This window comes from Salvelinus namaycush, unplaced genomic scaffold, assembly GCF_016432855.1.
Source record: "Salvelinus namaycush isolate Seneca unplaced genomic scaffold, SaNama_1.0 Scaffold980, whole genome shotgun sequence".
Classification (NCBI taxonomy): domain Eukaryota; kingdom Metazoa; phylum Chordata; class Actinopteri; order Salmoniformes; family Salmonidae; genus Salvelinus; species Salvelinus namaycush.
The window spans coordinates 35,736-51,832 of NW_024061731.1; the positions used below are offsets into that span (position 1 = coordinate 35,736).

Genomic DNA, 16,097 nt, shown 5'->3' on the forward strand with positions numbered 1-16,097 from the left:
ATCCATAATAACCCCAGGAAGAGTAGCTGCTGCCTTGGCAACAGGAACTAATGGGGATCCATAATAAACCCCAGGAAGAGTAGCTGCTGCCTTGGCAACAGGAACTAATGGGGATCCATAATAAACCCCAGGAAGAGTAGCTGCTGCCTTGGTAGGAACTAATGGGGATACATAATAAACCCCAGGAAGAGTAGCTGCTGCCTTGGCAGGAACTAATGGGGATCCATAATAAACCCCAGGAAGAGTAGCTGCTGCCTTGACAGGAACTAATGGGGATCCATAATAAACCCCAGGAAGAGTAGCTGCTGCCTTGGCAGGAACTAATGGGGATCCATAATAAACCCCAGGAAGAGTAGCTGCTGTCTGGGACAGGAACTAATGGGGATCCATAATAAACCCCAGGAAGAGTAGCTGCTGCCTTGGCAGGAACTAATGGGTATCCATAATAAACCCCAGGAAGAGTAGCTGCTGCCTTGGCAGGAACTAATGGGGATCCATAATAAACCCCAGGAAGAGTAGCTGCTGCCTTGGCAGGAACTAATGGGGATCCATAATAAACCCCAGGAAGAGTAGCTGCTGCCTTGGCAGGAACTAATGGGGATCCATAATAAACGCCAGGAAGAGTAGCTGCTGCCTTGGCAGAAACTAATGGGGATCCATAATAAACCCCAGGAAGAGTAGCTGCTGCCTTGGCAGGAACTAATGGGGATCCATAATAAACCCCAGGAAGAGTAGCTGCTGCCTTGGCAGGAACTAATGGGGATCCATAATAAACCCCAGGAAGAGTAGCTGCTGCCTTGGCAGGAACTAATGGGGATCCATAATAAACCCCAGGAAGAGTAGCTGCTGCCTTGGCAGGAACTAATGGGGATCCATAATAAACCCCAGGAAGAGTAGCTGCTGCCTTGGCAGGAACTAATGGGGATCCATAATAAACCCCAGGAAGAGTAGCTGCTGCCTTGGCAGGAACTAATGGGGATCCATAATAAACCCCAGGAAGAGTAGCTGCTGCCTTGGCAGGAACTAATGGGGATCCATAATAAACCCCAGGAAGAGTAGCTGCTGCCTTGGCAGGAACTAATGGGGATCCATAATAAACCCCAGGAAGAGTAGCTGCTGCCTTGGCAGGAACTAATGGGGATCCATAATAAACCCCAGGAAGAGTAGCTGCTGCCTTGGCAGGAACTAATGGGGATCCATAATAAACCCCAGGAAGAGTAGCTGCTGCCTTGGCAGGAACTAATGGGGATCCATAATAAACCCCAGGAAGAGTAGCTGCTGCCTTGGCAGGAACTAATGGGGATCCATAATAAACCCCAGGAAGAGTAGCTGCTGCCTTGGCAGGAACTAATGGGGATCCATAATAAACCCCAGGAAGAGTAGCTGCTGCCTTGGCAGGAACTAATGGGGATCCATAATAAACCCCAGGAAGAGTAGCTGCTGCCTTGGCAGGAACTAATGGGGATCCATAATAAACCCCAGGAAGAGTAGCTGCTGCCTTGGCAGGAACTAATGGGGATCCATAATAAACCCCAGGAAGAGTAGCTGCTGCCTTGGCAGGAACTAATGGGGATCCATAATAAACCCCAGGAAGAGTAGCTGCTGCCTTGGCAGGAACTAATGGGGATCCATAATAAACCCCAGGAAGAGTAGCTGCTGCCTTGGCAGGAACTAATGGGGATCCATAATAAACCCCAGGAAGAGTAGCTGCTGCCTTGGCAGGAACTAATGGGGATCCATAATAAACCCCAGGAAGAGTAGCTGCTGCCTTGGCAGGAACTAATGGGGATCCATAATAAACCCCAGGAAGAGTAGCTGCTGCCTTGGCAGGAACTAATGGGGATCCATAATAAACCCCAGGAAGAGTAGCTGCTGCCTTGGCAGGAACTAATGGGGATCCATAATAAACCCCAGGAAGAGTAGCTGCTGCCTTGGCAGGAACTAATGGGGATCCATAATAAACCCCAGGAAGAGTAGCTGCTGCCTTGACAGGAACTAATGGGGATCCATAATAAACCCCAGGAAGAGTAGCTGCTGCCTTGGCAGGAACTAATGGGGATCCATAATAAACCCCAGGAAGAGTAGCTGCTGCCTTGGCAGGAACTAATGGGGATCCATAATAAACCCCAGGAAGAGTAGCTGCTGCCTTGGCAGGAACTAATGGGGATCCATAATAAACCCCAGGAAGAGTAGCTGCTGCCTTGGCAGGAACTAATGGGGATCCATAATAAACCCCAGGAAGAGTAGCTGCTGCCTTGGCAGGAACTAATGGGGATCCATAATAAACCCCAGGAAGAGTAGCTGCTGCCTTGGCAGAAACTAATGGGGATCCATAATAAACCCCAGGAAGAGTAGCTGCTGCCTTGGCACAGGAACTAATGGGGATCCATAATAAACCCCAGGAAGAGTAGCTGCTGCCTTGGCAGGAACTAATGGGGATCCATAATAAACCCCAGGAAGAGTAGCTGCTGCCTTGGCAACAGGAACTAATGGGGATCCATAATAAACCCCAGGAAGAGTAGCTGCTGCCTTGGCAGGAACTAATGGGGATCCATAATAAACCCCAGGAAGAGTAGCTGCTGCCTTGGCAGAAACTAATGGGGATCCATAATAAACCCCAGGAAGAGTAGCTGCTGCCTTGGCAGAAACTAATGGGGATCCATAATAAACCCCAGGAAGAGTAGCTGCTGCCTTGACAGGAACTAATGGGGATCCATAATAAACCCCAGGAAGAGTAGCTGCTGCCTTGGCAGGAACTAATGGGGATCCATAATAAACCCCAGGAAGAGTAGCTGCTGCCTTGGCAGGAACTAATGGGGATCCATAATAAACCCCAGGAAGAGTAGCTGCTGCCTTGGCAGGAACTAATGGGGATCCATAATAAACCCCAGGAAGAGTAGCTGCTGCCTTGGCAGGAACTAATGGGGATCCATAATAAACCCCAGGAAGAGTAGCTGCTGCCTTGGCAGGAACTAATGGGGATCCATAATAAACCCCAGGAAGAGTAGCTGCTGCCTTGGCAGGAACTAATGGGGATCCATAATAAACCCCAGGAAGAGTAGCTGCTGCCTTGGCAGGAACTAATGGGGATCCATAATAAACCCCAGGAAGAGTAGCTGCTGCCTTGGCAGGAACTAATGGGGATCCATAATAAACCCCAGGAAGAGTAGCTGCTGCCTTGGCAGGAACTAATGGGGATCCATAATAAACCCCAGGAAGAGTAGCTGCTGCCTTGGCAGGAACTAATGGGGATCCATAATAAACCCCAGGAAGAGTAGCTGCTGCCTTGGCAGGAACTAATGGGGATCCATAATAAACCCCAGGAAGAGTAGCTGCTGCCTTGGACAGGAACTAATGGGGATCCATAATAAACCCCAGGAAGAGTAGCTGCTGCCTTGACAGGAACTAATGGGGATCCATAATAAACCCCAGGAAGAGTAGCTGCTGCCTTGGCAGGAACTAATGGGGATCCATAATAAACCCCAGGAAGAGTAGCTGCTGCCTTGGCAGGAACTAATGGGGATCCATAATAAACCCCAGGAAGAGTAGCTGCTGCCTTGGACAGGAACTAATGGGGATCCATAATAAACCCCAGGAAGAGTAGCTGCTGCCTTGGACAGGAACTAATGGGGATCCATAATAAACCCCAGGAAGAGTAGCTGCTGCCTTGGACAGGAACTAATGGGGATCCATAATAAACCCCAGGAAGAGTAGCTGCTGCCTTGGCAGGAACTAATGGGGATCCATAATAAACCCCAGGAAGAGTAGCTGCTGCCTTGGCAGGAACTAATGGGGATCCATAATAAACCCCAGGAAGAGTAGCTGCTGCCTTGGCAGGAACTAATGGGGATCCATAATAAACCCCAGGAAGAGTAGCTGCTGCCTTGGCAGGAACTAATGGGGATCCATAATAAACCCCAGGAAGAGTAGCTGCTGCCTTGGCAGGAACTAACGGGGATCCATAATAAACCCCAGGAAGAGTAGCTGCTGCCTTGGCAGGAACTAATGGGGATCCATAATAAACCCCAGGAAGAGTAGCTGCTGCCTTGACAGGAACTAATGGGGATCCATAATAAATACAAATGCAAATACACTCCTGACCCCTGACCTCTGACCTCTGTTCTGTAGTTACAGTGTGGTGGTGGAGGGAGAGAGAGGGAACAGACCTCATATCTACTGTCTGGAACAACTCCTGACCCCTAACCCCTGACCTCTGTTCTGTAGTTACAGTGTGGTGGTGGAGGGAGAGAGAGGGAACAGACCTCATATCTACTGTCTGGAACAACTCCTGACCCCTAACCCCTGACCTCTGTTCTGTAGTTACAGTGTGGTGGTGGAGGGAGAGAGAGAGGGAACAGACCTCATATCTACTGTCTGGAACAACTCCTGACCCCTAACCCCTGACCTCTGTTCTGTAGTTACAGTGTGGTGGTGGAGGGACAGAGAGGGAACAGACCTCATATCTACTGTCTGGAACAACTCCTGACCCCTAACCCCTGACCTCTGTTCTGTAGTTACAGTGTGGTGGTGGAGGGATAGAGAGGGAACAGACCTCATATCTACTGTCTGGAACAACTCCTGACCCCTAACCCCTGACCTCTGTTCTGTAGTTACAGTGTGGTGGTGGAGGGAGAGAGAGAGGGAACAGACCTCATATCTACTGTCTGGAACAACTCCTGACCCCTAACCCCTGACCTCTGTTCTGTAGTTACAGTGTGGTGGTGGAGGGAGAGAGAGGGAACAGACCTCATATCTACTGTCTGGAACAACTCCTGACCCCTAACCCCTGACCTCTGTTCTGTAGTTACAGTGTGGTGGTGGAGGGAGAGAGAGGGAACAGACCTCATATCTACTGTCTGGAACAACTCCTGACCCCTAACCCCTGACCTCTGTTCTGTAGTTACAGTGTGGTGGTGGAGAGAGAGAGAGGGAACAGACCTCATATCTACTGTCTGGAACAACTCCTGACCCCTAACCCCTGACCTCTGTTCTGTAGTTACAGTGTGGTGGTGGAGGGAGAGAGAGGGAACAGACCTCATATCTACTGTCTGGAACAACTCCTGACCCCTAACCCCTGACCTCTGTTCTGTAGTTACAGTGTGGTGGTGGAGGGAGAGAGAGAGGGAACAGACCTCATATCTACTGTCTGGAGCAACTCCTGACCCCTAACCCCTGACCTCTGTTCTGTAGTTACAGTGTGGTGGTGGAGGGACAGAGAGGGAACAGACCTCATATCTACTGTCTGGAACAACTCCTGACCCCTAACCCCTGACCTCTGTTCTGTAGTTACAGTGTGGTGGTGGAGGGACAGAGAGGGAACAGACCTCATATCTACTGTCTGGAGCAACTCCTGACCCCTAACCCCTGACCTCTGTTCTGTAGTTACAGTGTGGTGGTGGAGGGAGAGAGAGGGAACAGACCTCATATCTACTGTCTGGAACAACTCCTGACCCCTAACCCCTGACCTCTGTTCTGTAGTTACAGTGTGGTGGTGGAGGGACAGAGAGGGAACAGACCTCATATCTACTGTCTGGAACAACTCCTGACCCCTAACCCCTGACCTCTGTTCTGTAGTTACAGTGTGGTGGTGGAGGGAGAGAGAGAGGGAACAGACCTCATATCTACTGTCTGGAGCAACTCCTGACCCCTAACCCCTGACCTCTGTTCTGTAGTTACAGTGTGGTGGTGGAGGGAGAGAGAGGGAACAGACCTCATATCTACTGTCTGGAACAACTCCTGACCCCTAACCCCTGACCTCTGTTCTGTAGTTACAGTGTGGTGGTGGAGGGACAGAGAGGGAACAGACCTCATATCTACTGTCTGGAACAACTCCTGACCCCTAACCCCTGACCTCTGTTCTGTAGTTACAGTGTGGTGGTGGAGGGAGAGAGAGAGGGAACAGACCTCATATCTACTGTCTGGAGCAACTCCTGACCCCTAACCCCTGACCTCTGTTCTGTAGTTACAGTGTGGTGGTGGAGGGAGAGAGAGGGAACAGACCTCATATCTACTGTCTGGAGCAACTCCTGCAGGAGGCTGTGAGTACATTTCATTACATCTGTGTCCTGTTTGTATTTATTACAGGTTGTTCGTCAGCGTGTATTCAATGTGTGTTGTTCCGTGTGTTGTTCTAGATTGTGGACGTGATGCCTCCGTCAGTGTGCTATCTTCCTGAAGGCTGTCGTATTGCTGCATACTGGAGCCAACAGTACCACTGTCTCTACCCCGGCACCGTAGTCAACGGTAACGCACAGTACCACTGCCTCTACCCCGGCACCGTAGTCAACGGTAACGCACAGTACCACTGTCTCTACCCCGGCACCGTAGTCAACGGTAACGCACAGTACCACTGTCTCTACCCCGGCACCGTAGTCAACGGTAACGCACAGTACCACTGTCTCTACACCCGGCACCGTAGTCAACGGTAACGCACAGTACCACTGTCTCTACCCCGGCACCGTAGTCAACGGTAACGCACAGTACCACTGTCTCTACCCCGGCACCGTAGTCAACGGTAACGCACAGTACCACTGTCTCTACACCCGGCACCGTAGTCAACGGTAACGCACAGTACCACTGTCTCTACCCCGGCACCGTAGTCAACGGTAACGCACAGTACCACTGTCTCTACACCCGGCACCGTAGTCAACGGTAACGCACAGTACCACTGTCTCTACCCCGGCACCGTAGTCAACGGTAACGCACAGTACCACTGCCTCTACCCCGGCACCGTAGTCAACGGTAACGCACAGTACCACTGTCTCTACCCCCGGCACCGTAGTCAACGGTAACGCACAGTACCACTGTCTCTACCCCGGCACCGTAGTCAACGGTAACGCACAGTACCACTGCCTCTACCCCGGCACCGTAGTCAACGGTAACGCACAGTACCACTGTCTCTACCCCGGCACCGTAGTCAACGGTAACACACAGTACCACTGTCTCTTCCCCGTCACCGTAGTTAACGGTAACGCACAGTACCACTGTCTCTTCCCCGTCACCGTAGTCAACGGTAACGCACAGTACCACTGTCTCTTCCCCGTCACCGTAGTCAACGGTAACACACAGTACCACTGTCTCTACCCCGGCACCGTAGTCAACGGTAACGCACAGTACCACTGTCTCTACCCCGGCACCGTAGTCAACGGTAACGCACAGTACCACTGTCTCTACCCCGGCACCGTAGTCAACGGTAACGCACAGTACCACTGTCTCTACCCCGGCACCGTAGTCAACGGTAACGCACAGTACCACTGTCTCTACACCCGGCACCGTAGTCAACGGTAACGCACAGTACCACTGCCTCTACCCCGGCACCGTAGTCAACGGTAACGCACAGTACCACTGCCTCTTCCCCGTCACCGTAGTCAACGGTAACGCACAGTACCACTGTCTCTACCCCGGCACCGTAGTCAACGGTAACACACAGTACCACTGTCTCTACCCCGGCACCGTAGTCAACGGTAACACACACTCCAGGGTTTCCATTAGCCGGTAATCGCTGGCTTTTGGCCAATAAAAACTAGAAAAGCTGAAAAATAAAATTGGAGAAGACAGCATCTCATTTCACAAATCTGTTTTATAGTCTAATCAATATAAATACTGTTTTATAGTCTAATCAATATAAATACTGTTTTATAGTCTAATCAATATAAATACTGTTTTATAGTCTAATCACTATAAATACTGTTTTATAGTCTAATCAATATAAATACTGTTTTATAGTCTAATCAATATAAATACTGTTTTATAGTCTAATCAATATAAATACTGTTTTATAGTCTAATCAATATAAATACTGTTTTATAGTCTAATCAATATAAATACTGTTTTATAGTCTAATCAATATAAATACTGTTTTATAGTCTAATCAATATAAATACTGTTTTATAGTCTAATCAATATAAATACTGTTTTATAGTCTAATCAATATAAATACTGTTTTATAGTCTAATCAATATAAATACTGTGTTATAGTCTAATCACTATAAATACTGTTTTATAGTCTAATCAATATAAATACTGTTTTATAGTCTAATCAATATAAATACTGTTTTATAGTCTAATCACTATAAATACTGTTTTATAGTCTAATCAATATAAATACTGTTTTATAGTCTAATCACTATAAATACTGTTTTATAGTCTAATCAATATAAATACTGTTTTATAGTCTAATCACTATAAATACTGTTTTATAGTCTAATCAATATAAATACTGTTTTATAGTCTAATCAATATAAATACTGTGTTATAGTCTAATCAATATAAATACTGTGTTATAGTCTAATCAATATAAATACTGTTTTATAGTCTAATCAATATAAATACTGTGTTATAGTCTAATCACTATAAATACTGTTTTATAGTCTAATCACTATAAATACTGTTTTATAGTCTAATCAATATAAATACTGTTTTATAGTCTAATCAATATAAATACTGTTTTATAGTCTAATCAATATAAATACTGTTTTATAGTCTAATCAATATAAATACTGTTTTATAGTCTAATCAATATAAATACTGTTTTATAGTCTAATCAATATAAATACTGTTTTATAGTCTAATCAATATAAATACTGTGTTATAGTCTAATCAATATAAATACTGTGTTATAGTCTAATCAATATAAATACTGTGTTATAGTCTAATCAATATAAATACTGTTTTATAGTCTAATCAATATAAATACTGTTTTATAGTCTAATCAATATAAATACTGTTTTATAGTCTAATCAATATAAATACTGTTTTATAGTCTAATCAATATAAATACTGTTTTATAGTCTAATCAATATAAATACTGTTTTATAGTCTAATCAATATAAATCCTGTGTTATAGTCTAATCAATATAAATCCTGTGTGATAGTCTAATCAATATAAATACTGTTTTATAGTCTAATCAATATAAATACTGTTTTATAGTCTAATCAATATAAATACTGTTTTATAGTCTAATCAATATAAATACTGTGTTATAGTCTAATCAATATAAATCCTGTGTTATAGTCTAATCAATATAAATCCTGTGTTATAGTCTAATCAATATAAATACTGTGTTATAGTCTAATCAATATAAATACTGTTTTATAGTCTAATCAATATAAATACTGTTTTATAGTCTAATCAATATAAATACTGTTTTATAGTCTAATCACCAGCCAATATAAATACTGTTTTATAGTCTAATCACCAGTCAAAGGTTTGGACACACCTTGTCATTTGAATCTAGGGGACCTGTTCCTTTAACCCCACCCCTTCCTGTCTGTACAGGAAGTTCAGACGGTGATGACAGTGATGACCTCATCGCGGTGGAGTTTGACGACGGGGACACGGGTCGTATCCCCCTCTCCCACATCAGACTGCTGCCCCCCGACTACAAGATACAGTGTAAGGACACACACGGACAGACTGACGGGGACACACGGACAGACTGACGGGGACACACGGACAGACTGACGGGGACACACGGACAGACTGACGGGGACACACGGACAGACTGACGGGGACACACGGACAGACTGACGGGGACACACGGACAGACTGACGGGGACAGACAGACGGACGGACGGGGACAGACAGACGGACTGACGGGGACAGACGGACGGACGGACGGACGGACACGGATACACACAGTCTCACAAGGACTCACACACACTCACACAAGGACACACACTCACACAAGGACTCACACACTCACACAAGGACACACACACACACACACACACAAGGACACACTCACACACACACAAGGACACACACACAAGGACACACACTCACACAAGGACACACACACTCTCTTGTATCCCAGTGGGTTTGTTCAGTGTGTCTGATGATTCTGATGTTAAACCTGCCCCCCCCCCTGTAGGTGCTGAGCCCTCCCCCGCGCTGCTAGTGGCCAGCTGCTCCAGGAGGCGTGTCAGGAAGTGCAGCAAGGACACCAGTGAGACGAGGCCTAAAGCAGGGGACTCCGCCCCCAAGGGCAGAGGGAGACCGGCCAAGAAACCCAAACCCAAACCTGGTGAGCCAATCAGAGACCTCGATGCCAGTTACAACAGCTTTAAGACTTTATAACTGCTGTGAATTCTGTTAGGTCTGTGAATTCTGTTATTCCTGTTAGGTCTGTGAATTATGTTATTCCTGTTAGGTCTGTGAATTCTGTTCTCCCTGTTAGGTCTGTGAATTCTGTTATTCCTGTTAGGTCTGTGAATTCTGTTATTCCTGTTAGGTCTGTGAATTCTGTTCTCCCTGGTAGGTCTGTGAATTCTGTTATTCCTGTTAGGTCTGTGAATTCTGTTCTCCCTGTTAGGTCTGTGAATTCTGTTATTCCTGTTAGGTCTGTGAATTCTGTTATTCCTGTTAGGTCTGTGAATTCTGTTATTCCTGGTAGGTCTGTGAATTCTGTTATTCCTGTTAGGTCTGTGAATTCTGTTATTCCTGGTAGGTCTGTGAATTCTGTTATTCCTGGTAGGTCTGTGAATTCTGTTATTCCTGTTAGGTCTGTGAATTCTGTTATTCCTGTTAGGTCTGTGAATTCTGTTATTCCTGTTAGGTCTGTGAATTCTGTTATTCCTGTTAGGTCTGTGAATTCTGTTATTCCTGTTAGGTCTGTGAATTCTGTTATTCCTGTTAGGTCTGTGAATTCTGTTATTCCTGTTAGGTCTATTAACCTATTAAGTTCCAAGTTCTGTAAACTCAGGTCTGTCATTTGTTAACTCCTGCCTATCCTTCTCTCTAGAGCCCCCAGTGAGTCCAGACCCCCGGGAGAAGATGTCCCCCCCGGTACCCAGCCAGGCTCCAGACAGACCTCAGCTCCCCACCAGACCAGCCCAAGACAGGCCTTCCTCCTCCCAGAGACCTGCTCAGGAAAGCCCCCTGTCTGCCCCCAGGCCGGGACCAGGCCGACCCTCCAAGCCCACCAGCAGCCCCAGCCTGCCTGCCTCCCCACGCAGCCAGAACCCCAGGAGACCCAGCTCAGCCCAGGCCTCTCCCAAGCCCCCATCTCTCTACCACCCAGCCCCTTACGGGAAGATACTACGGGTGGACCTGTACAGCCAACCCAATCTCGCCTCTTGTAACGTCAGCACCCAACCTAACCCTAAACCCAACCTTAAGTCTAAACTCTCCCCTCCACTACTTAAACCCAACCCTACTTCCCTTACCATCAGACCAAACCCTCTTCTACCTAACCCTAAAACGAACCTTACCTCCGTACCAAAATCCAAACCTAGACCTAACTCTACAGCAGAACTCCCCAGACCCGCTCCCAAAGCAATCTCCAGACCCAAACAGAACCATAACAAACACAGACACACCCCGGATCCTTCTACCAGGCCTAGAACCAGCCCCGGGCCCAGCTCTAGTACCTCCAAACCTAGAACCAGCTCCGGGCCCAGCTCTAGTACCTCCAAACCTAGAACCAGCTCCGGGCCCAGCTCTAGTACCTCCAAACCTAGAACCAGCTCCGGGCCCAGCTCTAGTACCTCCAAACCTAGAACCAGCTCTGGGCCCAGCTCTAGTACCTCCAAACCTAGAACCAGCCCTGGGCCCAGCTCTAGTACCTCCAAGCCTAGAACCAGCCCTGGGCCCAGCTCTAGTACCTCCAAACCTAGAACCAGCCCTGGGCCCAGCTCTAGTACCTCCAAACCTAGAACCAGCTCCGGGCCCAGCTCTAGTACCTCCAAACCTAGACCCAGCCCTGGACCCAGCTCTAGTACCTCCAAACCTAGAACCAGCTCTAGTACCTCCAAACCTAGACCCAGCTCAGACCACTCTGCTGCCAGATCCAGAGCGGACCTTAACACCTTTATTCCGGGTATCTCCAGACCCAGGCATGTCCCGGGGGAGGGCGGGCAGGGCGGGGGGCGACAGGGGCGTAAGGCCCTCCCAGAGGAACCCCTAGTGAAGCTGGACCACGAGGGCGTGACCTCGCCCAAGACCAAGAAGACCAAGGCTCTGATGCTGCTGGAGGGGAGGAACTTACGGCAAGAACACACACCCATCGCCACGGCCGCAGCCGTCCAGACGCCGGCGAGGGTAAAGGGGAGGGCTCCGGAGAGCGAGGCGGGCCTGCTGGGGAGAGAACCCGCCTACAGAACGCCTTCTCTGGGCAGAGAAAGAGACCGAGGTGGAGGGGGAGACAGAGAACCAAAGAGAGAGGAGAGAACGAAACAAGGGGAAGAGAAGAGAGGGGAGTCTCACGGCAGCAGTAGTTCAGGATCTGAGGAAGAGGAGGAGACGAGGAAGAAAACAAAGTGTAGCTCCAGCTGCTCCCACCCTTCCTCCCCAGCCTCCTCCTCTTCGTCCTCCTCTAGCACCTCCTCCTCCTCTTCCTCCTCCACTGACGAGGAGTCCTCGTGTAGTTCTGATGAGGAGACCGCCCCCCCTGACCCTCTCCCCGTCTCCCCCCCTCCAACTACCCCACAGGTGGAGGAAGAGGAGGTAGAGGTGGAGGAAGAGGAGAAGGAGGAAGAGGAAGAAATGAAGAAGTTGAAAAAGGCCGAAGAGGAAGAAGAAGTATTAGAAGAAGATGAATCTCCCTCCTCTCCTCCCCCGTCTATCTCCCCGTCCTCCAAGCCAGCCAGGCCCCGGGGTCGTCCAGCCCGGCAGAAGAGCCAGGGAGGTGTGGGGTCGGTGGGCAGGCCGCGGCGCAGAGAGGGGGTTCACCTCCCCACCACCAAGGAGCTGGCTAAGAGACAGCGATTACCGAGCGTAGAGAACAGACCCAAGATCTCTGCTTTCCTGCCTGCCAGACAGCTCTGGAAGTGGTTCGGTAAACCCACACAGGTGAGAGGGAGAACACAGGCTTGGGATTGATATGTTGAAGCTCTCGATGACACTTGAGTTGTTGTTTTTTGTTGGTTTCCTGAAGATTAGCCAGAAAAATGTCTCCCTGCATACCCTCTGTCTTGACTGTCTTGTCTGTCTTGTCTGTCTTGTCTGTCTGTCTGTCTGTCTGTCTGTGTCTTTCTTGCCTGACTGTCTGTCTGTCTGTCTATCTATCTTTCTGCCTGACTGTCTGTCTTTGACTGTCTGTCTGTCTTTCTTGCCTATCTTTCTGCCTGACTGTCTGTCTTTGCCTGTGTCTTTCGTGCCTGTCTGACTGTCTTTCTTGTCTGTCTGACTGTCTTTCTGACTGTCTGTCTTTGACTGTCTGTCTTTCTTGCCTGTCTGTCTGACTGTCTTCTTTCTGCCTGTCTGTCTTTCTGACTGACTGTCTGTCTGTCTTTTTGTCTGTCTGCCTGCATGTCTGTCTGCTTATCTTTCTGCCTGTCTTTCTGACTGTCTGTCTTTCTGCCCGATTGTCTGTCTGACTGTCTTTCTGCCTGTCTGTCTTTCTGACTGTCTGTCTTTCTGCCCGATTGTCTGTCTGACTGTCTTTCTGCCTGACTGTCTGTCTTTCTGCCTGACTGACTGTCTGTCTGTCTTTTTGTCTGTCTGCCTGCCTGTCTGTCTGCTTATCTTTATGACTGTCTGCCTGTCTGTCTGACGGTCTGCCTGTCGGTCTGCCTGTCTGCCTGTCTTTCTGACTGACTGTCTTTCTGACTGACTGACTGTCTGTCTGTCTTTCTGCCTGACTGACTGTCTCTGTCTTTTTGTCTGTCTGCCTGCCTGTCTGTCTGCTTATCTTTATGACTGTCTGCCTGTCTGTCTGACGGTCTGCCTGTCTTTCTGTCTGTCTGTCTCTCTGCCTGTCTGTCTGTCTCCAGAGACGTGGTATGAAAGGGAAGGCTAAGAAGCTGTTCTACAAGGCCATCGTGCGAGGCAGAGAGATGATTGGTATCGGGGACTGCGCCGTGTTCCTTTCAGCCGGTCGACCTAACCTGCCCTTCATCGGGAAGATCCAGAGCATGTGGGAGAGCTGGGGATCCAACATGGTGGTCAGAGTTAACTGGTTTTATCACCCGGAGGAGACCAACCCTGGCAAGAAACTACACGACAAGAAGGTAGGGGTCAGAGGTCAGAGTTAACTGGTTATACCATCGAAAGGAGACCAACCCTGGCAAGAAACTACACGACAAGAAGGTAGGGATCAGAGTTAACTGGTTTTATCACCCGGAGGAGACCAACCCTGGCAAGAAACTACACGACAAGAAGGTAGGGGTCAGAGGTCAGAGTTAACTGGTTTTATCACCCGGAGGAGACCAACCCTGGCAAGAAACTACACGACAAGAAGGTAGGGGTCAGAGGTCAGAGTTAACTGGTTATAACATCGAAAGGAGACCAACCCTGGCAAGAAACTACACGACAAGAAGGTAGGGGTCAGAGGTCAGAGTTAACTGGTTTTATCACCCGGAGGAGACCAACCCTGGCAAGAAACTACACGACAAGTAGGTAGGGGTCAGAGGTTAACTGGTTTTATCACCCGGAGGAGACCAACCCTGGCAAGAAACTACACGACAAGAAGGTAGGGGTCAGAGGTCAGAGTTAACTGGTTTTATCACCCGGAGGAGACCAACCCTGGCAAGAAACTACACCACAAGAAGGTAGGGGTCAGAGGTTAACTGGTTTTATCACCCGGAGGAGACCAACCCTGGTAAGGTATATATTACTGTATAGTGGGGTAAGGTGTATATATCACTGTATAGTGGGGTAAGGTGTATATTACTGTATAGTGGGGTAAGGTGTATATTACTGTATAGTGGGGTAAGGTGTATGTTACTGTATAGTGGGGTAAGGTGTATGTTACTGTATAGTGGGGTAAGGTGTATGTTACTGTATAGTGGGGTAAGGTATATATTACTGTATAGTGGGGTAAGGTGTATATTACTGTATAGTGGGGTAAGGTGTATATTACTGTATAGTGGGGTAAGGTGTATATTACTGTATAGTGGGGTAAGGTGTATATTACTGTATAGTGGGGTAAGGTGTATATTACTGTATAGTGGGGTAAGGTGTATATTACTGTATAGTGGGGTAAGGTGTATATTACTGTATAGTGGGGTAAGGTATATATTACTGTATAGTGGGGTAAGGTGTATATTACTGTATACTGTATATTACTGTATAGTGGGGTAAGGGGCTCTATGGAAGTTGAAGAGCTCTGGATATTATTTGGGTTTCTGAATGTCTTTCTCCCTCCCCATCTCTCTCTCTCCTTCCCCATCTCTCTCTCCTTCCCCATCTCTCTCTCCTTCCCCATCTCTCTCTCTCTCCTTCCCCATCTCTCTCTCTCTCCTTCCCCATCTCTCTCTCTCTCTCCTTCCCCATCTCTCTCTCTCTCTTCTTCCCCATCTCTCTCTCTCTTCTTCCCCATCTCTCTCTCTCCTTCCCCATCACTCTCTCTCTCCTTCCCCATCACTCTCTCTCTCCTTCCCCATCTCTCTCTCTCTCCTTCCCCATCTCTCTCTCTCTCCCTCCCCATCTCTCTCTCCCTCCCCATCTCTCTCTCCCTCCCCATCTCTCTCTCCCTCCCCATCTCTCTCTCTCTCCCTCCCCATCTCTCTCTCTCTCCCTCCCCATCTCTCTTTCTCTCTCTCTCCCTCCCCATCTCTCTCTCTCTCCCTCCCCATCTCTCTCTCTCTCCCTCTCTCCCTCCCCATCTCTCACTCCCTTCCCCTCTCTCTCCCTCCCCATCTCTCCCCCCTCTCTGTCCTCTCCTCCCTCTGTCCTCTCTTTCTCTCCTCTCTCTGTCTCACCCCCCCATCTCTTTCTCCCTCCCCATCTCTCCCCCAATCTCTCTCCTAGAACTGGGATCAGATGTCTGGTCAGTCTCTTCCTTCATCTCTGCTCTCCTCCAACCAGAGGAAAGACTTCATGGAGGTGAGACCACACAACCCCCACACACACCCTACCACACCCCCAAACACACACCCTACCACACACCCCCCACACACACCACCACACACACCCTACCACACACCACCACACATACCACACACCCTACCACACCCTACCACACACCACACCCCCACACACACCCTACCACACACCACACCCCCGCACACACCCTACCAAAGCACACACACCCTACCCCAAACCACACACACCTACCACCCCACACCACATACACCCTACCACACACACCTACCACCCCACACCACATACACCCTACCACACACACCCTACCACACCACACACACCCTACCATACC

At 48.6% G+C, this 16,097-nt stretch overlaps 1 protein-coding gene across 1 annotated transcript in view; it reads left to right on the plus strand.

Moving 5' to 3' along the window:
• The window catches only part of LOC120043635 (trinucleotide repeat-containing gene 18 protein-like), a 58,845-nt gene that overhangs the window by 35,726 nt on the left and 7,022 nt on the right, over window positions 1-16,097 (plus strand). Inside the window, exons 8-14 of the mRNA XM_038988189.1 lie at window positions 5,963-6,038; window positions 6,135-6,243; window positions 9,278-9,394; window positions 9,873-10,025; window positions 10,743-12,790; window positions 13,714-13,950; window positions 15,692-15,766. Of these exons, the coding sequence (XP_038844117.1) occupies window positions 5,963-6,038; window positions 6,135-6,243; window positions 9,278-9,394; window positions 9,873-10,025; window positions 10,743-12,790; window positions 13,714-13,950; window positions 15,692-15,766 (2,815 nt within the window). The remainder of the gene's footprint in view (window positions 1-5,962; window positions 6,039-6,134; window positions 6,244-9,277; window positions 9,395-9,872; window positions 10,026-10,742; window positions 12,791-13,713; window positions 13,951-15,691; window positions 15,767-16,097) is intronic.